Raw genomic sequence first — 25,695 nt, 5'->3', positions numbered from 1 at the left:
ACTATATGCCTACAAAATCCCTGACTTTGTGCAAGATTTGAGAGCAAAGGGTGGTCACACCAAATATTGATTTGATTTAGATTTTTCTTCTGTTCACCCACTTTGCATTTTGTTAATTGATCAAAATTTAACTATTAACATTTCATTTTTTGAAAGCATTCTAACATTACAGCATTTTTTCACACCTGCCTAAAACTTTTGCACAGTACTGTATTTGTCACTGTCTTTCAGTCACCTCTTGTTCGGGCCACACCCCTCATACCTAAGCACCGGAAGTCGGCTATATCAACTCCCAGACATAAGAAATAATTGATGCAGAAAGAGTTGGGGAAAATGGAAGTAATCCAGGAATTGCACAGTGACTGGGGCAACCTGATCATTCTTATTCCTAAATTGATGAGTCTGTTAGATTCTGCTTTGATTATCAAAAGGTAAATGCAGTTTTGAAATCTGAATCAAAATGTATCAATTTGACTTCTATATTTGAATGGTCTGAGTTCTGAGGATGAGAGGGGCCCGTGAAAAAATCTTGCAAAGATGCCCATCATATCTAGCTTCCACCACTGAATTTAGGCATTTTCTTTGTGCACTGGTTTAAGTTGCTTTGGATAGGAGCGTAAGGTAAATGCTTAAATTGTACATGTAAAATCTAAATCTAAAATCCAATATCAAATCTAATCATCTTCATTTGTAGCATTATTAATTCTAGTCAAAACATAAATGTAAGACAGTTCATCTATTAAAGAAGCCACCCCAAATCATGTAGGATGCATTTTTAGTTTTTTACAAAGTATGCATTCCACATTTATTCTAAATCAACATTTATTTGGAAACTAAAAACCATAACCATGGAACACAGACATTTCCCTGTGGTTAAAGAAAAACATAGAGGAAACATAGGGTTGAAAACAAGGAAATCCTTGGCTGTGGTTTCTAATAGGAGTTTAATGATTGTCCTTTCTTATGAATCAGTGTGAGACCTGGAAATGAATTGGAGTGCACATCTTTCTCTAATTAACCTCTGGCTTGATTTTGCTTTTCAGGCCAAAAGTGAAATAATAAATAAACACAGGCCTGAACATTTCATCCCTCATCCCATATATCAGCGGACTCAAACACCTGGGCAGAATGACAAAAACCATGAAATTGACATACCTAACATTATCACTTGTGTGGGCCTCCAAGCGTGACACCAGAGCACTTAAAGGAGTGACTGACAAGGAAGACAGGCACAGGCCCAGCTGAATTAAATGAAGCAGCACAGTGTTTCTGGCTTTTGCAGCTTTGCTTTTGTCAGAGGATGCAGATTTAGCCTCAACCATTATGGCAGTCTCTAGAGCAGAGGTCACCAACCTTTTTGAAACTGAGAGCTACTTCATGGGTACTGAGTCATACTAAGGGCTACCAGTTTGTTTTGTCATGCGCACAATACTGACCTTTGAACTAGAGTAGGTCAGAGTTCACCTAAACTTATCTAAGCTACATGCATAATAAACATATTTTTAAGATATTGTCATTTTTAAATCTATATAAATGCAAGTGTGATTAAAAAAAAATAGCAACAGAATAAAATTAAATTTTAGATGCAGCTCACTAGTGAGTTGTGCTATTTTTAGAACAGGCCTGCGGGCGACTCATGTGGTCCTTGGGGGCGACCTGGTGCCCGCGGGCACCGTGTTGGTGACCCCTGCTCTAGAGTTTGCAGAGAATGTTGCGAAAAAACAAAAACACCCAGTGAGCAGCAGTTCAAACAATACATTTTAACATTTGAATCAACTTATGATAGGTGGAAGTTACTTTGTCATTGTGCTTACATGAAGAAATTGCTCTGGGTGCAACCAAAAATCATAGTTTTAGTTGTTGTTTTTGCTGCATTTCTAGTTATTTTTATAGTGTGAACATATTATTTGCATTCTATTCAGATTCTGGTATTGACCTTCATAATTATGTTTGGGGTCAATTTGACCCCATTCAGTATTTGACATCTCTTAAAAACTAGTTAAAATTTTTTCATCTTGACTCTGTATGATTTTTATCATTATCTTATTTGGTGGGATTAAACAGTAAAATATGCAATTAACATTATGTTTTCAGAAGTCCTGTACTAACTTATGAACCTCTCAATCTGTATAACATGCAAGAAAATAACTTTACATTTTTTATCCGGACGATTCTGGTGGCACTCTCCCATACAGGTGCCAGACATTCACTTACTGTACTTTAGGCTTAAAATTTGGATTTTGACCACAGATTTTGAATATTCATGGTAAAAGGCTAGTCACTTAGGAGATGGTAAAAAGGTGACACACAAATGTCAACATTTTTCAATTGCAATAATTTTGCATTTATTTAAACTGTCGGGGCCAATTTGGCCCTAAACATGAAAGCAGTCTTTAAATCTTAACGTTATATGAGGGTTAACTCAATTTAGACTGGATATTGTTTTGGGATTTTGTATTCTCCTGTGAAACAGTAGAGTGTGAAACATTTTTCTCAAGCTCACATATTTTAAAGGTTTTGATGCTTTTGTCTTGATTGTGCACTTTTGCCCTTCAAATACTGCCATCATGCTTGCCTCTGTTTTGTGTTGCCACAAAGCTAAAAGGCTTTATTAACGATTCCTGCAAACAAACCAAAAATGACCTTTATAAGTGCAAGGGGACATAAGGTTATAAGATAATCAGCCATCTAGCACAGCCATATAGTTAATAGGTAGTGACATACATTTTCCCGATACTTGAAACGCCTGTAACCACAAACATTACTTAGGTATCAAGTGCATTAATGCATTTCTAGTACTTCAGTTATGCTCTGTTTTGGGAAAAACCTACAGTACTGTGTCAAAGTTTTAGGCAGGTGTGAAAAAATGCTGTGAAATAAGAATGCTTTCAAAAATCGAAATGTTCGCAGTTAATTGTTATCAACAAAATGCATGAACAGAAGAAGTGAATGAACAGAAGAAAAATCTAAATCAAATCAATATTTGGTGTGACCACCCTTTGCCTTCAAAACAGCATCAGTTCTTCTAGGTATACTTGCACACAGCTTTTGAAGGAACTCGGCAGGTAGGTTGTTCCAAACATTTTGGAGAAATAGCCGCAGTTCTTCTGTGGATTTAGGCAGCCTCAAATGCTTCTGTCTCTTCATGTAATCCCAGACAGACTCAATGATGTTGAGATCAGGGCTCTTTGGGGGCCATACCATCACTTCCAGGACTCCTTGTACTTCTTTACACTGAAGATAGTTCTTAATGACATTGACTGTATGTTTTGGGTCATTGTCCTGCCACATAATACATTTGGGGCCAATCAGATGCCTCCCTAATGGTATTGCATGATGGATAATATCTGCCTGTACTTCTCAGCATTGAGGAGACCATTAATTCTGACCAAATCCCCAACTCCGTTTGGAGAAATGTAGTGCCAAACTTGCAAGGAACCTCCACCATGCTTCACTGTTGCCTGCAGACACTCATTCTCGCACCGCTCTCCAGCCCTTCGGTAAACAAACTGCCTTCTGCTACAGGCAGATATTTCACATTTGGCTCATCAGTCCAGAGAACCTGCTGCCATTTTTCTGCACCCCAGTTCCTGTGTTTTCGTGCATAGTTGAGTCGCTTGGCCTTGTTTCCACGTCGGAGGTATGGCTTTTTGGCCGCACTTCTTCCATGAAGACCACTTCTGACCAGACTCCACACAGTAGATGGGTGTACCTGGGTCCCACTGGTTTCTGCCACTTCCGAGCTGATGGCACATCAGATGGACATCTTCCGATTGTGATGTAAGCATGGTATGTCTTTCATCTGCTGCACTAAGTTTCATTGGCCGACCACTGCGTCTACGGTCCTCAAAGTTGCCCGTTTCTTTGTGCTTCTTCAACAGAGCTTGGACAGCACATCTGGAAACCCCTGTCTGCCTTGAGATTTCTGCCTGGGAGAGACCTTGCTGATGCAGTATAACCACCTTGTGTCTTGTTGCTGTGCTCAGTCTTGCCATGGTGTATGACTTCTGACATTAAACTGTCTTCAGCAACCTCACCTTGGAAGCAAAGTTTGGCTGTTCCTCACCCAGTTTTAATCCTCCTACACAGCTGTTTCTGTTTCAGTTGATTGTGTTTCAACCTATATATTAAATTGATGATCATGAGCTCCTGTTTGGTATAATTGGTTAATCACACACCTGACTATATGCCTACAAAATCCCTGACTTTGTGCAAGATTTGAGAGCAAAGGGTGGTCACACCAAATATTGATTTGATTTAGATTTTTCTTCTGTTCACTCACTTTGCATTTTGTTAATTGATAAAAATTAAACTATTAACATTTCTATTTTTGAAAGCATTCTAACATTACAGCATTTTTTCACACCTGCCTAAAACTTTTGCACAGTACTGTATTTGTCACTGTCTTTTAGTCACCTCTTGTTCGGGCCACACACATTTATGGTTTCTAGATTGATGGATACAATGACTTTGCACACCCCTCATACCTAAGCACCGGAAGTCGGCTATATCAACTCCCAGACATAAGAAATAATTGATGCAGAAAGAGTTGGGGAAAATGGAAGTAATCCAGGAATTGCACAGTGACTGGGGCAACCTGATCATTCTTAATCCTAAATTGATGAGTCTGTTAGATTCTGCTTTGATTATCAAAAGGTAAATGCAGTTTTGAAATCTGAATCAAAATGTATCAATTTGACTTCTATATTTGAATGGTCTGAGTTCTGAGGATGAGAGGGGCCCGTGAAAAAATCTTGCAAAGATGCCCATCATATCTAGCTTCCACCACTGAATTTAGGCATTTTCTTTGTGCACTGGTTTAAGTTGCTTTGGATAGGAGCGTAAGGTAAATGCTTAAATTGTACATGTAAAATCTAAATCTAAAATCCAATATCAAATCTAATCATCTTCATTTGTAGCATTATTAATTCTAGTCAAAACATAAATGTAAGACAGTTCATCTATTAAAGAAGCCACCCCAAATCATGTAGGATGCATTTTTAGTTTTTTACAAAGTATGCATTCCACATTTATTCTAAATCAACATTTATTTGGAAACTAAAAACCATAACCATGGAACACAGACATTTCCCTGTGGTTAAAGAAAAACATAGAGGAAACATAGGGTTGAAAACAAGGAAATCCTTGGCTGTGGTTTCTAATAGGAGTTTAATGATTGTCCTTTCTTATGAATCAGTGTGAGACCTGGAAATGAATTGGAGTGCACATCTTTCTCTAATTAACCTCTGGCTTGATTTTGCTTTTCAGGCCAAAAGTGAAATAATAAATAAACACAGGCCTGAACATTTCATCCCTCATCCCATATATCAGTGGACTCAAACACCTGGGCAGAATGACAAAAACCATGAAATTGACATACCTAACATTATCACTTGTGTGGGCCTCCAAGCGTGACACCAGAGCACTTAAAGGAGTGACTGACAAGGAAGACAGGCACAGGCCCAGCTGAATTAGATGAAGCAGCACAGTGTTTCTGGCTTTTGCAGCTTTGCTTTTGTCAGAGGATGCAGATTTAGCCTCAACCATTATGGCAATATATGTGTAGATGATAATGAACCCGACTAAAACAAAATAAACAGCTGTGAACACTTTATTCATGTTGGAGAACAATTTCAGACTGAAAGTTCTTCGTCCACAATAAGCCTGCACTACAGCGAAAGGAGGCCCTATTGCTAGAAACATGAAAAATTGTGTCACAGGATTCAATGAGCCCAGCACCCACACCACACCAATGGCTACACCAGTCCACTTACTGGTGGCAATCTCAGCATGCCTGAGGGGGAAGCAGATGGCAGAGTACCTCTCCAGAGCCATTACAGCCAGGTTGAGTGGGGAAATGTGATTTGTTATATTTGCCAGAGACACAAAAACACCACATAATCCATTGCTCATGTACACCTTGACCACGGCAATTAAGTATGAAATCATGCTACATAGAAACTGAAGGGAGTCAGCCAAGAGCATGTGGCCAAAGAGGATGTAACGAGGCACTCCTTGGAATGCTGCCTTTCTTTTCAGGGTGAAAAGCATGACACAGTTGAGGTAGGTGAAGAAGACAACAGGGATCAGTGAGAAACCAAACAGTAGAAGGTGAGTATCAGACAAATATTCCTGTGCATTGCTGGAAATGGTGGAGGCATTTTCCATGTCCCCTGGGGATAAACAGAATTGACGAAAAGATTAATATAAATGAGCAATACTGTCAGGTTTTAGTAAAGACAAAATCAGTATGCCAGTTAATATTCCAAGCAATAACAAGCCCTTCAGAACATTGATCAGTTTTGGTTCATCAACCATGTTCTGCTCTGTCCTGCAACAAAACATCTTATTCATGCATTTTTATATGCAGCTGCATGCAAAGTATGGCTTATTCGCAGTGTCTTTCTAATACTTGACTAGTAGGGACTAAATCAATAAAAAACTTTTAAAATAAACTCTTAAGACTTATAACTGAAGAAAATATCACTGCACACCACACAACTGGAAATACACCAGTTATTGTTCTCTTTTGCCGGCAGTCTTTCAGTACCCTGTGATCATTTTCTGCTGACAGTAAAAATAAACTTCATGTTGGCCTTTCTATTGAGAATATATGATGACATACATTCTTATTCAAAGGTGTTCTGAAAGGTTTAAAACTCATACAAAGAACCCACAATATGGTGTCCCATTTCTCAATTACAAACAAATATTTACTCACTCTAAGTCTTTACTTTACCTTGCCGTTGTCTTGTGACTCTGGTGACTAGCTGCTTGGAAGAGGATTCATGGCAGATGTCTTCTGCCACTCTTCTTATCAGCAGAGAGCCTTGTGACCAGTGACATCATTCAGTGTCATCACGACAGCCCACTGCTCTGTAGTCAGGGGCAAACTGACAGTTGTGTGCAGGGGTGTCACAGTGGGAGGATAGTGGAACTGACCTCCCAGGGTGCAAGCCCTCAAAAGGCCTCGACTAAAGAGTGGAAGTGGTCCCACAGAGACTTTATTTGCACAGGCCCCAGAAATCTGTGCTACACCTCTGGTTGAGTGTGATGGTTTGACAGGTGACATTGTTTTAGACTCAGAGCTGCCAGGTTGTCTAATCAGCCCCCTGGTTCCTGCTTGTTGAATTTCATGGGGGACGTTCAGATTCGTGGGGGCTCATCAGTAGGCCCTTCCTGCAGGATGTGGTTTTGCTGTTCTTATTGTGTGCTGCAGATCCCCCTTCCTACTCCTTAACTGCTTACCTGGTGTGCTGCTGAACCTGACTGCCAAAATGATCTGACTTTATTATGAAGCTTGAGACACAGGATCATTACTGGTAGTGCCTTGGCCTCTATCTCAAGTCAGTCACAATATTTTACACAAAATACAAAGACCACATGTTGACCCTATTCATCACTTGGGTGAGTTTGTAAACATTAATTATTCAAATAAATATCAGATTTCTGAATTATCTGGGATCAGAGGAGACTGAGATTGCAGGGCAGTGACAGGCTATGTGATTTGATAATGATGTAATGTGTTGTTCAACTACCGACAGTAAAAGTCTGTCATGATACGGTGCTTTGTGGCCATGTGCCTGACTAACTGCATGTCATTATCCAAATCATTAATTATTTAGTGCAATCCAATGCCTAATGAGGAACTGTACAGAGAACAAACAGCATTGGTGAAAGGTGACATCACTGAATGGGGTATATTTATTTACACTCACTTTATTCAATAGACCTGTACACCATCTTGTTAATTCAATCAGCCAATCAAGTGGCAGGAACTAAATGTGACATCCACTCAGAGACCCAAGCGCAGACCAAGGGATAATCAGAATTGTAGTTTAATCAGTCCAATAGTCAAAGCCAGGTATTCCAATATACACAGTTCCAAAATCGAATAGTATAGAATAGAAGGTAAAACAGTCCAAGATCAAAATCCAAAAAGCAGAAGTGCAAAAGTACAAAAGGATAAGGCAAACGGGAAGTCGAAGAAACAAAATGGGTATCAAAACCAACTTGGAAAACGACAAATCTAAAGGGCAAAGGCAAACATGAAGTTGGGCAAAGGTGTGTCTCAGGAATCTCATACAATACAGGCTAACTAAGAATCGGCACTGGAAAGATGATAAACATTCTGACAAGGTTTCTACCAGAGATGGGGGGTTTAAATACATGAAGGGAAGTGACATACTAGGGTGGCACGGGAGTGAGGAGGGCTAAACAATTAAACAACAGGTGAGGAACATGATAGGGAAATATAACAATCACACGGGGGAAACGAAAACGCGAACTGGGTACACATAAACGAACACGTAAAACATACGGCTCCGGATTAGGGAGTGGACATTTGCAGAGAGTAGAAGACGTAGTGATAGCGAGAGGCAGGTGCAAACACTTCGCTGAAACTAGGCAAGTAATCAGTGATAGAATAGGGAGGCGGAGTTACAGGACAGAATTTAAACTGGAGATACGTTAATAAGTTAGTTATGCGCTTAAATCTAAATTACCCCAAACTTGTGACTGTTAGTTAATTAGTTAAACAGACAGTAAATGTGTTAATATAATTAGTACTGTACAATATCTATATTAGTCGTTATTAATAAGTTTAGAGCTATTCAACATGGGCTAGCGAGAAAGCAGGAAGTAAGAAAATGCGAGAGTGGGAAGGAATTGTGGAAACCCGGAAATGACTGAAACAAGGACTACAGGAACAAAACACTAAATGCATAACAGACAGGGTCAAGAGGTTCAGCTGTTTTTCAGACCAAATGTCAGAATGGGGAAGAAAAGTGATCGAAGTGACTTTGACCATGGATTGATTGTTGGTGCCAGACAGGGTGGTTTCAGTATCTCAGAAACTGATCCCCTAGTATTTTCATGCACAACAGTCTCTAGAGTTTGCGGAGAATGGTACAATAAACAAAAACCATCCTGTGAGCAGCAGTTCTGCAAACTTATGATAGGCGGAATATTGACCTTCTAATATTGATATTGACCTTCATATTATGTTTGGGGTCAATTTGACCCCATTCAGTATTTGACATGTATTAAAAACCACTTAACCTTTTTTCATCTTGACACTGTATGATTTTTATCATTATCTTTTATGGTGGGATTAAATAGGAAAACATGCAATAAACATAATGCTATGTTTCCAGAAGTCCTGTACTAACTTATAAACCTCTCTATCTGTATATCATGCAAGTAACAAAATAACTATTTTCATTTTTTATGTGGACAATTCAGGTGGCACTCTCCCATACAGGTGCCAGACATTCACTTACTGTACTTTAGGCTTAAAATCTCACTGATTTTTTCTATACATGGTTAAAAGGCTAGTCACTTAGGAGATGGTAAAAAGGTGACACACAAATGTCAACATTTTTCAAATGCATACATTTTGCATTTATTTAAACTGTTGGGTACAATTTGGCCCCAAACATAAAAGCGGTCTTTAAATCTTAACATGATATGAGGGTTAACTCAATTTAGACTAGATATTGTTTTTGGATTTTGTATTGCCCTGTGAAACAGTAGAGTGCAAGACATTTAACTCAAGCTCACATATTTGATAGGTTTTGATACTTTAGTCTTGAATGTGCACTTTTGCCCTTCAAATACTGTTGTCATGCTTGCCTCTGTTTTGTGTTGCCACAAAGCTAAAAGGCTTTATCTAAGAAGAAGAGTGCAAACCAGCCAAAAATGACCTTTATAAGTGCAAGGGGATCGAAGGTTATAAGATAATCAGCCATCTACCACAGCCATATAGCTAAATAGCTAGTGATATAAATTATCCCGATACTTGAAACGCCTGGAACCACAAACATTACTTAGGTATCAAATGCATTAATGCATTTCTTGTACTTCAGGAATGCTCTGTTTTAAAGTTGGGAAAAATCTTTTTGTCTATTAAGTCACCTCTTGTTTAGGCCACACGCATGTATGGTTTCTAGATTGATGGATACAATGACTTTGTTGCACACCCCTCATAGCTAACCACCAGAAGTCACCTATATCATCTCCCTGACATAAGAAACAATTGATGCAGAAAGAGTTTGGCTGGTGCAACCTGATCATACTTAATCCTAAATTGATGGGCCTGCTAGATACCGCTTTGATTATCAAAGGGTAAATGCAGTTTTGAAATATTTAGCCAATCCTGTGCCTTGTGGGAACAAGTTGTTGGGTTGGTTGAGTACGGCTCATTTTTATTCAACACTGGTAATGTTGTGGTGATGTGATCTATCCCTCCAGCCATTACATTTCTAGGTGATCACACAAACACACACACACACACACACTTTTGAATTGATTATTTTTTTGCAGGCCAGAATGATTTTAACTTTTTTGCACTTAGTGCACACATATTTTTACCAGCCAAAACAAGTAATAAAATATAAATCTTGCCTTGCTGGTTGTAGCAAGTGTATCTGTATCTGTCTGACTTCTTAGTTCTGAGGATGAGAGGGGGCCCGTGAAAAAATCTTGCACAGATGCCCATCATATCTAGCTTCCGCCACTGAGAGATGCCCATCATATCTAGTTTCCACCACTGAATTTAGGCATTTTCTTTGTGCCCTGGTTTAAGTTGCTTTAAAATGTACATGTCAAATCTAAATCTAAAATCCAATATCAAATCTGGGGTGCGTTTCCCAAAGCCTTCTTAACGTTACGTCGTTCGTAATTGCACCCTAAGCTCTACCTTAATGCTTCAGCGTGTTTCCCAAAACGTTCTAAACTAAGTATACCTTCTGTACGTCGTACTTTCGTATGGTTGGTCTAGACCACTCTTAGCGATGTTGTCACCTTGCTCCGCGAGTGTTACGACCGCAAGCCTCTGAAATCAGCTGTTGCTCTTAGTTGGATCTCAATCTGTTAAGTGATATGTACACTAATAATTCTACAGTTGTAGTTGGCTAATAATATTACTAAAATACCGCATTAATGGCATGGTTTTCATGCAAATAATACAATTGTAAATTACGAAGGATGCATATTGCACTTCATTGAATATGTTGCCTAATTGCCTTTTAAATGATATTCGTAAACTGATGATTTCCCACTCTCTCTGTGTGCTGGAGTGATGTTTAACCGTAGTTCTTTCTTTGTTTTGTTGGGCACGTAGTCCTAAAACTGGGAAATAATGTTTCTTTACTCAGCGCCACAAATAAAAATATCTCCCTTTCGTTTGCTGTGAATCTGTGGGACGGATTATTTATTTGTTTAGTTTTTTCCGCCGTATCTTATGTGAAAGAAAAGAAAAGAAAAAAAAATGGCGTGTGTTGGTGCATTTTGCTTGTTGGTGCGCTTTTATTGAAAACGTCAGCTAATCAGAGACAATAGTGAATTACACCAGTACTGTGATGGTGCTGCTGCCAAATCAACCCTGATTGCAAAGTCATTTAAGTCATTATGAAAAGATATAAAAATAATGAAAAAATGAAACATGACATGCCAAAGAAGGTGTATTGCAAGATGGTGTAGCCACAAACCGTATCACTAACCATACATATAATTTGGCGAAAATTATATTTATGGTTGGATAATTTAGTTTGTAAGTTCTTTATTCTATTCATACATTCCCACCAGTCGTGATAAATGCAATATGTTTAAGAATTCCTGCAGTGTTTTATTCATAAATAACACTACTTTCTCTCATAATGCAGTCAAACAGTCACTGCATGGAGTGAATAATCGATCTTAGAGCGAGTCGATGGGCCTAGTAACGTCGCAAGTAAAAGCTATCGCTTAAGCAACTGCTTAAGCGATAGTTTGGGGAACACACGTAGAAAAGTAAACAATTTTAGTAAGGTATACCTTAAAGAATCTTCGTTAAGCGCTAAGAGACAGCGTTATCCGGAAACGCACCCCTGATCATCTTCATTTGTTGCATTATTAAATCTAGTCAAAACATAAATGTAAGACAGTTCATCTATTAAAGAAGCCACCCCAAATCATGTAGGATGCACTTTTAGTTTTTTACAAAGTATGCATTCCACATTTAATCCAAATCAACTTTTCTTTGGAAACTAAAAACCATAACCATGGAACACAGACATTTTCATGTGGTTAAAGAAAAACGTAGAGGAAACATAGGGTTGAAAACAAGGAAATCCTTGGTTGTGGTTTCTAATAGGAGTTTAATGGTTGTCCTTTTTCATGAATCAGTGTGAGACCTGGAAAATGAATTGGAGTGCACATCTTTCTCTAATTAACCTCTGGCATGATTTTGCTTTTCAGGCCAAAAGTGAAATAATAAATAAACACAGGCCTGAACATTTCATCCCTCATCCCATATATCAGCGGACTCAAACACCTGGGCAGAATGACAAAAACCATGAAATTGACATACCTAACATTATCACTTGCGTGGGTCTCCAAGCGTGACGCTAGAGCACTTAAAGGAGTGACTGACAAGGAAGACAGGCACAGGCCCAGCTGAATTAAATGAAGCAGCACAGTGTTTCTGGCTTTTGCAGCTTTGCTTTTGTCAGAGGATGCAGATTTAGCCTCAACCATTATGGCAATGTATGTGTAGATGATAATGAACCCGACTAAAACAAAATAAACAGCTGTGAACACTTTATTCATGTTGGTGAACAATTTCAGACTGAAAGTTCTTTGTCCACAATACACCTGCACTACAGCGAAAGGAGGCCCTATTGCTAGATACATGAAAAATTGTGTCACAGGATTCAAAGAGCCCAGCACCCACACCACACCAATGGCTACACCAGTCCACTTACTGGTGGCAATCTCAGCATGCCTGAGGGGGAAGCAGATGGCAGAGTACCTCTCCAGAGCCATTACAGCCAGGTTGAGTGGGGAAATGTGATTTGTTATATTTGCCAGAGACAGGAAAACACCACATAATCCATTGGTCATGTACACCTTGACCACGGCAATTAAGTATGAAATCATGCTACATAGAAACTGAAGGGAGTCAGCCAAGAGCATGTGGCCAAAGAGGATGTAGCGAGGCACTCCTTGGAATGCTGCCTTTCTTTTCAGGGTGAAAAGCATGACACAGTTGAGGTAGGTGAAGAAGACAACAGGGATCAGTGAGAAACCAAACCGTAAAAGGTGAGAATCAGACAAATATTCCTGTGCATTGCTGGAAATGGTGGAGGCATTTTCCATGTCCCCTGGGGAGAAACAGAAATGACAAAAAAGCTTGAAATAAATGAGCAATACCATCAGTAAAGACAAAAATACTTGACAGTTAATATTCCAAGCAATATCAAGCCCTTCAGAACATTTATCAGTTTTGGTTCATCAATCATGTTCTGTTCTGTCCCTCAACAAAACATCTTATTCATGCATTTTTATATGCAGCTGCATGCACAGTATAGCTTATTCACAGTGGCTTTCTAATACATGACTGGTAGGGTGTAAATAAATAAAAAATGTATTTAACTCAAGCCTTGGATAAGAAACAGCATTGCACAGCCTTGTTCTTAAACTTATCCAAGGCGATAAGGTGGATCATGCTGTATTGACAGCTAGATTGATCAATGTAGGTCTATCTATGCAATTAGTCAGCTGGCTTGAAAATTATCTTTTTGACAGGACTCAATGTGTCCAAATGGATAATTATGCATCAGATTTTATGGCCACACGTAATGGGGTGCCCCGGCGTTCAATTCTCAGCCCTATCCTGTTTACTATATGTAAATTAACTGGGTCAAAACGTGGCAAATACCCATCTTCATTTTTATGCAAATGACACAGTATTATGTACTTTTGTGGCTTCAGTTAACGTGGCCTTGGAAGACCTTCAAAATGCTTTTAATAGTATTCAGGTGATCTTTTCTAAAACTTGGACTCAGGCTTTGAAACAACACATTGTAACCCAACGAAATAAATGAATAGATCAGGTAACTACATACAAGTACTTGGGATTTAATTTGGACTGTCAACTTTCTTTCACAAGTCATGTAGAAAAACTCAACAGAAACTGAAAATCAAATTGGATTTATTTTATAGAAAAAAAGCATGTTTTTTATTTCATGCTAGAAGACAACTTGTAATGGCAACATTTTTGTCAGTGATTGATTATGGAGCTGTTGTTTACATGCAGGCAAGTAAATCCTGTTTAAGCTTATTGGACTGTTTATAATGCAGTGTTAATGTTCATGACTGACTCCACTTATTGCACACATCACTGTACTCTGTATCTGAAAGCTGGACTGCCCTTACTCTCAGCATGTAGGCAACCCGATTGGTTAATTTTGATTCATAAAGCTGTCCTTGGTCAGCTCCTACTGTATTTAAGTTCTTTGCTAGAGTGGACAAATACAAATTCATTAAGATCACATGACATCATTTTGTTTAATGTTCCAAAAGTAAGTACTATTTTTGGTGAAGAAGCTTTCAGTTATGAAGAAGAAGCGACAAGAAAAAATCAAGCTTCATACACTGATACCGTTACAAACTTTTAAACTGCTTATCGGCGATACAATGGACACTGTTTGTTTTAGCCTAAATTATTGGTATATTGTCTATGTTCTGTTGTGTCTTGCTGTGTGTAATGCAACATCTGTGTTATTTCTTCTATTTTAAGCCATTTTGGCCAGGACCTGTAAAAGAGATGTAAATCTCAATGGGACTATTTCCTGGTAAAATAAAGGTAAAATAAAAAAATTGAATTAAATAAACTCTACACTTTATAACTACAGAAAATATCACTGCACACCACACAACTGGAAATACAGCAGTTATTGTTCTCTTTTGCCAGCAGTCTTTCAGTACGCTTTGATTATTTTCTGCCAACAGTAAAAAATAAACTTTCTATGTTGGCCTTTGTATTGAGAATATATGATGCCATCCACTCTGTGTCAAAGGTGTAAAACTTATACAAAGAACCCATTTTGCCTGACAAATAACCAATTCACTAAATCGGTTCTAAGCAATCACAGGGTTGTAATTGGAACCATTTTTTAGAGTATATATCAGTGCACTCATAACCTGTAAACGTACTGTATGTTTGAATAAATTACAAGTGCAATATGGTGTCCCATTTCACAATTACAAACAGATATTTACTCACTCTATGATAAATCTGTACTTTACCTTGCTGTTGTCTTGTGACTCTGGTGACTGGCTGCTTGGAAGAGGATGCACGGCCAATGTCTTCTGCCACTCTTCTTATCAGCAGAGAACCTCATCACCAGTGACATCATTCAGTGTCATCACGACAGCCCACTGCTCCGTAGTCAGGGGCAAACTGACAGTTGTGTGCAGGGGTGTCACAGTTGGGGATAGAGGAACTGACCTCCCAGGGCACAGGCCCTCAAAAGGCCTTGACTAAAGAGTGGAAGTGGTCCCACAGAGACTTTATTTGCACAGGCCCCAGAAATCTGTGCTACACCTCTGGTTGAGTGTGATGGTTTGACAGGTGACATTGTTTTAGACTCAGAGCTGCCAGGTTGTCTAATCAGCCCCCTGGTTCCTGCTTGTTGAATTTCATGGGGGACATAGGAATAGTGGAGGCAGGGAGACATTCAGGTTGGTGGGGGCTCATCAGCCATGATAAGTTGTTTTGTGGCCATGTGCCTGACCAACTGCATTTCATTATCCAAATCATTAATTATTTAGTGCAACCCAGTGCCTAATGAGGAACTGTACAGAGAACAAACAGCATTGGTGAAAGGTGACCACTGAATGGGGTATATTTATTTCCACTCACTGAGCACTTTATTAGATAGAAATTTACACCAGCTTGTTAATGCAAATATTTAATCAGCCAATCACATGGCAGCAACCAAATGCATAGAAGACATGGTCAAGAAGTTCAGCTGTTTTTCAGACCAAATGTCAGAATAGAGAATAAATGCGATCTAAGTGACTTTGACTGAAATGATTGTTGGTGCCAGATAGGGTAGTTTGAGTATCTCAGAGACTGATCTCCTGGGATTTTCATGCACAACAGTTGAGAGTTTGCAGAGCATGGTGCGATAAACCAAAACCATCCAATGAGCTGCAGTTCTGCAGGCAAAAATGCATTGATAATGAGAATGAAACTGTCAGTGAAAGATGTGACAATACATTTTAACTTTTAAATGAACTTGTGATCGGCGGAAGTTAATTTGTCATTGTGCGTACAGGAAGAAATTGCTCTGGGTGCGATCCAAAATTATAGTTTGTTATTGCTGCATTTATAGTTATTGTTACAGTGTGAACTTATATGCATTCTGTTCGGATTCTGGTATTGACCTTCATAACATGTTTGGGGTCAATTTGACGCCATTCAATTATTTGGCTAACCTTTTTTCATCTTAACACTATGATTTCTCATTATCTCATTTGGTGGGATTAAATAGTAAAACATGCAATAAACACAATGCTATTGTGACCTGGAATAACACCACTCGATTACGCCACCTTGGGAATTATGCCCAAGGAAATAGTTTGTAAGACTTGAGGATTGGTGATCAATCCCCACATAGGTATGTTCAATTAAATGAACAAGCAGAGACGTGGATTCAATTGTAAATCCTAAAATCCTACAATCCTAAAAAACCCCCACAAAAAACCACAGGGTCCCCAAACGTATGACATCAGCCGTTAAGCCTTCCCCGCCGCTAGGGGCGCTACTGGGTGCGTGCGGGTACGGGTCCGTGGAGGGTGGAGGACTTACCGGAAGTGGAACCGAAAGGTCACTCACTTGTGAAGGTGCTGTTGCGACAAATTCTATCCCGCTTACAAAACGTATCCCCTCCGGTTTCCGGTTCCGTCTCTGCAATGACGTCAATCATAGCCAAAAATTACCTTCATAAGTGCAAGGGGATATAAGGTTATACGATACTTCAGGAATGCTCTGTTTTAAAGTTGGGAAAAATCTTTTTGTCTATGTTTTAAGTCCCCTCTTGTTTAGGCCACACGCATGTATGGTTTCTAGATTGATGGATACAATGACTTTGTTGCACACCCCTCATAGCTAACCACCAGAAGTCACCTATATCATCTCCCTGACATAAGAAACAATTGATGCAGAAAGAGTTTGGCAAAATGGAAGTAATACAGGAATTGCACAGTGACTGGTGCAACCAGATCATACTTAATCCTAAATTGATGGGCCTGCTAGATTCCGCTTTGATTATCAAAGGGTAAATGCAGTTTTGAAATAATAAGCCAATCCTGTGCCTTGTGGGAACAAGTTATTGGGTTGGTCGAGTACGGCTCATTTTTATTCAACACTGGTAATGTTGTGGTGATGATGGTACTGTATCTATCCCTCCAGCCATTTAATTTCTAGGTGATCACACATACACACACACACACACACACACACACACACACACACACACACACACTTTTGAATTGATTATTTTTTTGCTGGCCAGAATGTCTGGGAGATTTTAACTTTTTTGTACTGACTGCATATTTTTACCAGTCAAAAAAAGTAATAAAATAAAAATTTTGGCTTGCTGGCTGTAGCAAGATGTATCAGTCTGACTTCTATATTTCAAAGGTCTTTGTTCTGAGGATGAGAGGGGCCCGTGAAAAAGTCTTGCACAGATGCCCATCATATCTAGCTTCCGCCACTGAATTTTCTTTGTGCACTGGTTTAAGTTGCTTTGGATAGGAGCGTAAGGTAAATGCCTAAAATGTACATGTAAAATCTAAATCAAAAATCCAATATCTAATCATCTTCATTTGTTGCATTATTAATTCTAGTCAAAACATAAATGTAAGACAGTTCATCTATTAAAGAAGCCACCCCAAATCATGTAGGATGCATTTTTAGTTTTTTACAAAGTATGCATTCCACATTTATTCTAAATCAACATTTATTTGGAAACTAAAAACCATAACCATGGAACACAGACATTTCCTGAGGTTAAAGAAAAACATAGAGGAAACATAGGGTTGTAAACAAGGAAGGTTTAATGCTTGTCCTTTCTCATGAATCAGTGTGAGACCTGGAAAATGAATTGGAGTGCACATCTTTCTCTAATTAACCTCTGGCTTGATTTAGATTTTCAGGCCAAAAGTGAAATAATAAATAAAGACAGGCCTGAACATTTCATCCCTCATCCCATATATCAGTGGACTCAGACACCTGGGAAGAATGATAAAAACCATGAAATTGACATACATAACATTTGACCTTGTGCGAGCCTCCAAGCGTGATGCCAGCTCATTTAAAGCACTGACTGCCAAGGAAGACAGGCACAGGCCCAGCTGAATTAGGTGAAGCAGCACTGTGTTTTGGGCTTTTGCAGCCTTGCGTTTGTTTGAGGATGCAGATTTAGCCTCAACCATTATTGCAATATATGTGTAGATGATAATGAGCCCAACTAAAACAAAATAAACAGCTGTGAACACTTTATCCATGTCTGTGTACAATTTCAAATTATATAAATCTTCTTTTCTACAATATGTCTGCAGAACAACGAAAGGAGGCCCTATTGCTAGAAACATGAAAAATTGTGTCACAGGATTCAATGAGCCCAGCACCCACACCACACCAATGGCTACACCAGTCCACTTACTGGTGGCAATCTCAGCATGCCTGAGTGGGAAGCAGATGGCAGAGTACCTCTCCAGAACCATTACAGCCAGGTTGAGTGGGGAGATGTGAGTGGTTATATTTGTCAGAGACAGAAGAACACCACATAATCCATTGGTCATGTACACCTTTGCCACGGCGATAAAGTATGAAAGCATGCTACATAGAAACTGAAGGGAGTCAGCCAAGAGCATGTGGCCAAAGAGGATGTAGCGAGGCACTCCTTGGAATGCTGCCTTTCTTTTCAGGGTGAAAAGCATGACACAGTTGAAGTAGGTGAAGAAGACAACAGGGATGAGTGAGAAACTAAACTTTAGCCTGTGAGAATCAGACAAATATTCCTGTGCATTGCTGGAAATGGTGGAGGCATTTTCCATGTCCCCTAGGGAGAAACAGAAATGTCAAGAAGCTTGATATAAATTCGCAATACTGTCAGGAATCAGTAAAGACAAAAATGCTTGACAGTTAATATTCCAAGCAATTACACGCCCTTCAGAACATTTATCAGTTTTGATTCATCAACCATGTTCTGCTCTGTCCCTCAACCAAACATCGTATTTGTGCATTTTTATATGCAGCTGCATGCAAAGTATGGCTGATTCACAGTGGCTTTCTAATTCTTGACTGGTAGGGACTAAATCAATAAAAATGTCTTTAAATAAACTCTACTGTTCTCTTTTGCCAGCAGTCTTTCAGTACCCTGTGATCATTTTCTGCCAACAGTAAAAAAACTTTAATAACTTTATGTTGACATTTGTGTTGAGAATATATGATGCCATACACACATACACACATAAAGGTGCTCTGAAAGGTTTATTTGGCTTTAGATGTGAAGTGTGAAAACTGTCATACAAAGAAACATTTAACTAGATAGGGTTCTTCTTAGCAGCCACAGGGTTGTTATTTGAACCATTTTTTAGAGTGTATATCAGTGCACTCATAACCTGTAAATGTACTGTATGTTTGAATAAATTATATGAATATACCTTTAACTTTAAACCTTGCAGTACACCTAACTGGTTCAGAAAGTACAATATGGTGTCCCTTTTCACAATTACAAACAGATATTTACTCATGCTATGATACATCTTGTGACCAGTGACATCACTCAGTGTCATGGGGGTTGGTGGACTTGCGTTGTATTTATTTATTTCATTCAGATGTCCAAACTATGACCCTATTCATCACTTGTGCCAATTTGCCAGCATGATTAAATCAGGCATCTCAGCTGTCTTGGATGAGAGGGGTCTGAGGTTGTGGTTACAGGCTTTGTGGTTACCATGATTTGATAATGATGCAATGTGTTGTTCAGCTACAGACCATAAGAGACTTCATAATAAGGTGCTTTGTGCCTAATTAACTGATTGTCTTTATCCAAATCATATAACTGGTAATTAATTATTTACTACAAGCCAGTGCCTAATGAGGAACTGTGGAGAAAACAAACAGCCTTGTTGAAAGGTGGCATCATTTAATAACTGAGAAATTAAAAATAGGCAAATATGGGTTTACAGATCACATTCAGTCACAAATAATCATCAACAAAATGCTTTCAATAAATAGTCTTCATCAAATACCATCATTTGTAGGTTTCATAAAAATATAAAACATAAAACATAAAAAATATGTTTCATATCATACAGCTTGTTACGTGGTAGGGCCAAATATTTCTGATGATCAACCAGCAGGATTGTGTACCTGCTGCCCAAGCCTTCTAAGAGAGACAGAATCCAATGTTTTTAGGTTTAATGTTTTGTAATGTTTACCCTTTCCTTTGTGATCTCCCAAAATTAGTCTCTTTGTTTTCTGCCCGCAACAACACAAAGAGGGGTCTGGGATTGCAGGGCAGTGACAGGCTATGTGATTTGATAATGATGTAATGTGTTGTGTTACCTACCATAACAAATTGGAGGTACGGTCATATTAAGGTGATTAGCGCCTGTGTACCTAATTAACTCTGAATCATAGAATTGGACATTAATTATTCAGTGCAATCCAGTGCCCACTGAGGAACAGTGGAGAGGACAAACAGGTGACATCACCCAATGGCTAAGAAATTACAGATAGGCAAATATGGGATACATTTATTTTAAAAAGACTTTTTCTGACTTTACACAGATCACATTAGGTCAAAAATAACTATCAACTTATTGCTTTCGATGATGAATATTTTCTTCATCAAGTCCTGTCATTTGTAAGCTTCTGAGCTTTCAGCTTTCTGAGCATGCACAGATCAACATTGAACCCAATGTGTCTTATTTCATTATGTTTATCACAATCCTCTTGAAAATATGTTTCATATCATACAGCTTGTTACGTGGTAGGGCCAAATGTTTCTGATGATCAACCAGCAGGATCGTGTACCTGCTGCCCAAGCCTTCTAAGAGAGACAGAATCCAATGTTTTTAGGTTTAATGTTTTGTAATGTTTACCCTTTCCTTCGTGATCTCCCAAAATTAGTCTCTTTGTTTTCTGCCCGCAACAACGCAAAGAGGGGTCTGGGATTGCAGGGCAGTGACAGGCTATGTGATTTGATAATGATGTAATGTGTTGTGTTACAGACCATAACAAATTGGAGGTACGGTCATATTAAGGTGATTAGCGCCTGTGTACCTAATTAACTCTGAATCATAGAATTGGACATTAATTATTCAGTGCAATCCAGTGCCCACTGAGGAACTGTGGAGAGGACAAACAGGTGACATCACCCAATGGCTGAGAAATTACAGATAGGCAAATATGGGATACATTTATTTTAAAAAGACTTTTTCTGACTTTACACAGATCACATTAGGTCAAAAATAACTATCAACTTATTGCTTTCGATGATGAATATTTTCTTCATCAAGTCCTGTCATTTGTAAGCTTTCTGAGCTTTCAGCTTTCTGAGCATGCACAGATCAACATTGAACCCACTGTGTCTTATTTCATTATGTTTATCACAATCCTCTTGAAAATATGTTTCATATCATACAGCTTGTTACGTGGTAGGGCCAAATGTTTCTGATGATCAACCAGCAGGATTGTGTACCTGCTGCCCAAGCCTTCAGAGAGAGACAGAATCCAATGTTTTTAGGTTTAATGTTTTGTAGGTGTAATGTCTTTTCCTTCCTATGTATGAATATCATGGGATGTATTAATTTGACTGAAGAAAGTGAAAATATTTTTTCTTAGCTACATTCGGTTTATCAAAATTGTGATTTTATTCAAGATTATTATTATTTTTTATTAATGCAGAGTAGGTTGACTGAGCACACAGCCTACTCTGCATAGCTTTGTACTGTGGGAGTACCCACACAGGCATGAGGAGAACATGCAGACAGAAGGGCCCTGGCCAGGATTTGAACCCACTGCACTTTTTTCGGGGGAAACATACATGATTTATGGAATTCAATATAGACTGTGCTGGTGAGATAGTGTCACGTTTTTTAATTTTATGCGTGTGTGTGTGTGTGTGTGTGTGTGTGTGTGTGTGTGTGGGCTTTTTTTAGTTTGGAAACATGGTGCAAAGATTTAGGTTTCCTGGAATATTTAAAGAAAAGTGTCATAGAACAGAATTATAGAACATATTATTATTGTTATCGTTATTCTTATGGTTATCATTATTTTCAATTCCTCTCTCCCCTCTTCAGGATGTTGGCATAAAGGCTACTGGGACACTGGAGTGTAGACTCAAAGAAATATGTTATAGTTACCCCAAACATTTGTGGAAATCTAAAAAAATAAAGACACAAATAGAAGTTAAATTCAGAAGTAGAATGAATACATACATTGTATTTTATTTTTACAACATGGAAATTGTCCAGTTGACAAATGCTTATTCACAAATTTAGCAATTTATTCAGAAATAAATGTTTAATTGCAACAGTGTTTTATACAAAGGATTGATGTATGACGTAATGTACAAAATTTGAGATGTACATGTATCGGTGGTATTGTAGTTTAGAGGTCATCAGAGGCTGGAGATGTTTTCTTTTTCAACCCACAAAGGGCATAATATTTCAGAACCATGAAAAACTTCTCATCTCTTAAACCGTACACAAGTGGACTGAGACATCGTGGGGCAAGGATGAAAGCAATATAGTTAAAATATCTCAGTAATCTGAACAGTTTATAATCAGTCTCCATTATTGCCGTCTCTATGAACGGGCACCACAGCTGAATCAAACAAAGCAGCAGCTGAATTCCATGAAGGGCGACTGTTCTCAGACCCTTGGTGGCAGATTTCTTATTGTCCGTCGAAGCAAGTTTGGCGGCGGCCATTATTTTTACATACGTGAAGACAATGACACTGGACATGACCAGAAAGTACAGCTGAGAAATTGCTGCCCTGAGATTCCCCTGCCATTTGTGCACAATAATCAACTCCACATTGCACAGCTTTTCAGTTGTGTAAAAACTCAATGGGACGCTGTAGATGAAGATAGAACTGATAATGATGAGCTGTATGGAGCTGAGCGCGTGGATGACTGGGATGCAGCGTATGGCTTTAGACGGGGTGGAGATTTCTGCGTGCCTTAGGGGTAAGCAGATAGCCACATAGCGCTCCAAGCTCATGGCCATCAGGGTCAGAGGCGTAGAAAACTTGAGGGTGCTCATCAGCATATAGAAGCACAGACACAGCCGAACAAGCATCAGAATGTGGTAATGGCTCAACAGAAGCAGGATGTTTGTCAAAATCAGGAGCAGGCTGTCACAGAACAGAATGTGCGCAAAGAAGATGTAGCGCACATTGTTATGAAAGGCCTCCTTCTTGAAAAATGTGAAGATCATGACACAGTTCACATAGAGGAAGATCCCCACTAACACCTGTACTAACAGGATCTTCTCATTCATTGGCCGCAATGTGGGGCTGGTGCCCATGCTGCCATTCTGGGCTGTGATGTTTTTAATCATGCTCACTCGCTGATATTTTAATAATTACAATACTACACATGCACATAAGAGAATCTAATTTTAAAAGCTGAAATTACCACATACCACACAAGATAATATTATGTTTTCCTGGAGTATTGTATTAAATATTTTGTCTTTACATATTAAAATATTGAGAAACAAAATGTTGAAAAGGGTTAAAATCATTACCTGTTTAATTCTTAAGATTGTCTTATTATTGCACATGAATCAATTATCAAAATTACAGATTAAATAAATTGACATTATTGAAGTACAATTTTCCCAGTAGAGTATCATTCTCCTTCATATGTCCTCAAGTGCAATCCTGGAAAAAGAGGATTGAACACTTCTTTTATAGGCTAAAATAAACTAATTAATTCTCTGAAGCGTGATACTGAGTTGTGAACAGTAAACAAATCAGATCCATGGCAACAATGATTGAAAAATATTCAAATGCACTAAGCACTGTACCTATAAAAAAATATATATCCCAAGGGGAGGAATTAGCTAAAATGTGAAAACTATGGGCCTGATTTACTTTAGTATGTGCAAAACATTTTAGTGCACATACAACTAATAACACAACCAATGGTTTGAGTGAATTACATGCAATGACCAAGTTAATTTAGTGTTTTTTTTAAGCCGTAAAGGTTAGCAATATGTTTGCCCTCAACAGCATCCTGGGGACAGATGGTCGTGTCAAAAGGGTCTTCTTGCATTGGCATATTGTGCCTACATGTTTGCGAGTCAATCAGGGAAGAAAATACAAAGAGAGCAAAAGGCTGCTCTGGCTCCCAGCAGATTGGTGTTGTGGTTAATGCAATTGTCTCTCATGCAGGAGAACTGGGTGCAAGACTCACGTGTTCCTTTTTTCCACTTATATCCTTTTTCGGTGCCAGTAATGTTGAATACAGTAAATTAACTGGTTATTTAAGCTTTGCACAATATGGAGCAATCGTGGACCACCTGTTGAAAGCCCAGCACCTTGAACAGGGCTTCCTATCCCTGTTTCTGGAAATCTACTGTCCTGTAGATTTTCACTCCAACCCAAAGAAAGCACATCACATTCAACAGTTTGAGATTTAGTTGAGCTGCTAATTCGTAGGAATTAAATTAAATTAAAACCTACATGATGGAATATGGTTGGGCAGCCCTAGCTTAGAGGATAGCACCAAAGCAATACTTATTTCTAATGTGGTCCTACATGGAGAAATCAGATCTAACAACACTGACATTATCATTTTATGGAACTTGACATAGAAACAGCAACAAATATTCAGTGGCCAGATTATTATTTTTCCAACAAAGGCATCTGGATTTGAAATTTGATTGTGAAGTGTAGAAAATCATCTTCATTATTCCATGGGTTTGAGAGTGCATTGTGTGGTGGAAAGTCTGTTTATCTTCCTTAAGGTGAGGTTGTCCAAAAAGACAGTCAGACAATATACACTCAGTCAGCAATTTATTAGGTTGACCTGTACACCAGCTTGTAAATGTTTAATCAGCCAATCATGTTTTGCACTGAAATCTCAATTAGTAAGTCAAGGATCTAGCCAGATCTACTTTGTATTTGGGCTCAAAGTTGATGTCAACTTGTGTACAAAATTTGAACGCCTGTCGATAAGAAAAAAAACCTATATGTTTATTCATGCAACTTCTGAATTGTATATTTTTGCTCTTATATTGGAAGATGTTTTTTTTCCACGTAGTGAAATGGTATCAAGGGTTGTTAGAAAATGCAGTTTTATTGCCCTGCTTTGCAAATATGGGGCAAACATTGAAAAAGCACGGTCGCCCTTTAACTTCAACCAGGACCTTGGAACAGCTAAAAGTAATTGATCAGAGGACCTCTAGTCACATAAGGGGACAGTAGGTCAGTAATGAATAAGGGAGCAAGCCCATTAAGTGCTTTTAAAACAATAAGTGAAATCGTAAAATGGATTCTAAAATGGACTGGAAGCAAGTGTAAGGAGGCTAAAATAGAGGTGATGTGATCCCTCTTCTTAGAACCTGTGAAGTCTTGCAGCAGCATTTTGAAGTAATTGTAAACGTGTTCGGAGAAACTGATTGAACCCAGCGTAAAATAAATTTCAGTAGTTTGGCGAGATGATTGTAACCTAGGTTAATATAACAGTAATCAAGTAATAAAAGTGCCATTTTACTTTGTGTACTGTTCCTTTAACAATTGCAGCGGTAATAGCCAATCAGTGTAACTATAGCACCGTTTTCTAGAAAGATTGAATAGTAGCTAAAAAGACGAGCAGTAGAATAGAATATAAAGTAGAATA

At 38.6% G+C, this 25,695-nt stretch overlaps 4 protein-coding genes across 4 annotated transcripts; all 4 read right to left on the bottom strand.

Moving 5' to 3' along the window:
• Positions 1-1,010: 1,010 nt before the first annotated feature.
• On the bottom strand, positions 1,011-6,168 carry LOC133107334 (odorant receptor 131-2-like). Its single transcript, XM_061216325.1, has 3 exons — positions 5,751-6,168; positions 5,381-5,582; positions 1,011-1,200 (listed from the first exon to the last, which is right to left on the bottom strand). Exons 1-3 carry the CDS (start codon positions 6,166-6,168, stop codon positions 1,011-1,013), a joined length of 810 nt encoding a protein of 269 aa, XP_061072309.1.
• Positions 6,169-11,925: 5,757 nt separating this feature from the next.
• Positions 11,926-13,137, bottom strand: LOC133107333 (odorant receptor 131-2-like). Its single transcript, XM_061216324.1, has 2 exons — positions 12,350-13,137; positions 11,926-11,929 (listed from the first exon to the last, which is right to left on the bottom strand). The coding sequence occupies exons 1-2, from the start codon at positions 13,135-13,137 to the stop codon at positions 11,926-11,928; spliced, it is 792 nt and encodes a 263-aa protein (XP_061072308.1).
• Positions 13,138-17,973: 4,836 nt separating this feature from the next.
• LOC133107332 (odorant receptor 131-2-like) lies at positions 17,974-18,888 on the bottom strand. The gene is made up of 2 exons (XM_061216323.1): positions 18,495-18,888; positions 17,974-18,299 (listed from the first exon to the last, which is right to left on the bottom strand). The coding sequence occupies exons 1-2, from the start codon at positions 18,886-18,888 to the stop codon at positions 17,974-17,976; spliced, it is 720 nt and encodes a 239-aa protein (XP_061072307.1).
• A 3,565-nt stretch (positions 18,889-22,453) lies between these two features.
• LOC133107331 (odorant receptor 131-2-like) lies at positions 22,454-23,353 on the bottom strand. Its single transcript, XM_061216321.1, has one exon. The coding sequence runs from the start codon at positions 23,345-23,347 to the stop codon at positions 22,454-22,456; it is 894 nt and encodes a 297-aa protein (XP_061072305.1). The 5' UTR covers positions 23,348-23,353.
• Between the last annotated feature and the right edge of the window lie 2,342 nt (positions 23,354-25,695).

The sequence above is a fragment of the Conger conger genome, chromosome 13, assembly GCF_963514075.1.
Source record: "Conger conger chromosome 13, fConCon1.1, whole genome shotgun sequence".
Classification (NCBI taxonomy): Eukaryota; Metazoa; Chordata; class Actinopteri; order Anguilliformes; family Congridae; genus Conger; species Conger conger.
The sequence above is the reverse complement of the archived record's forward strand: the minus strand, read 5'-3'. Positions and strand labels throughout refer to the sequence as shown.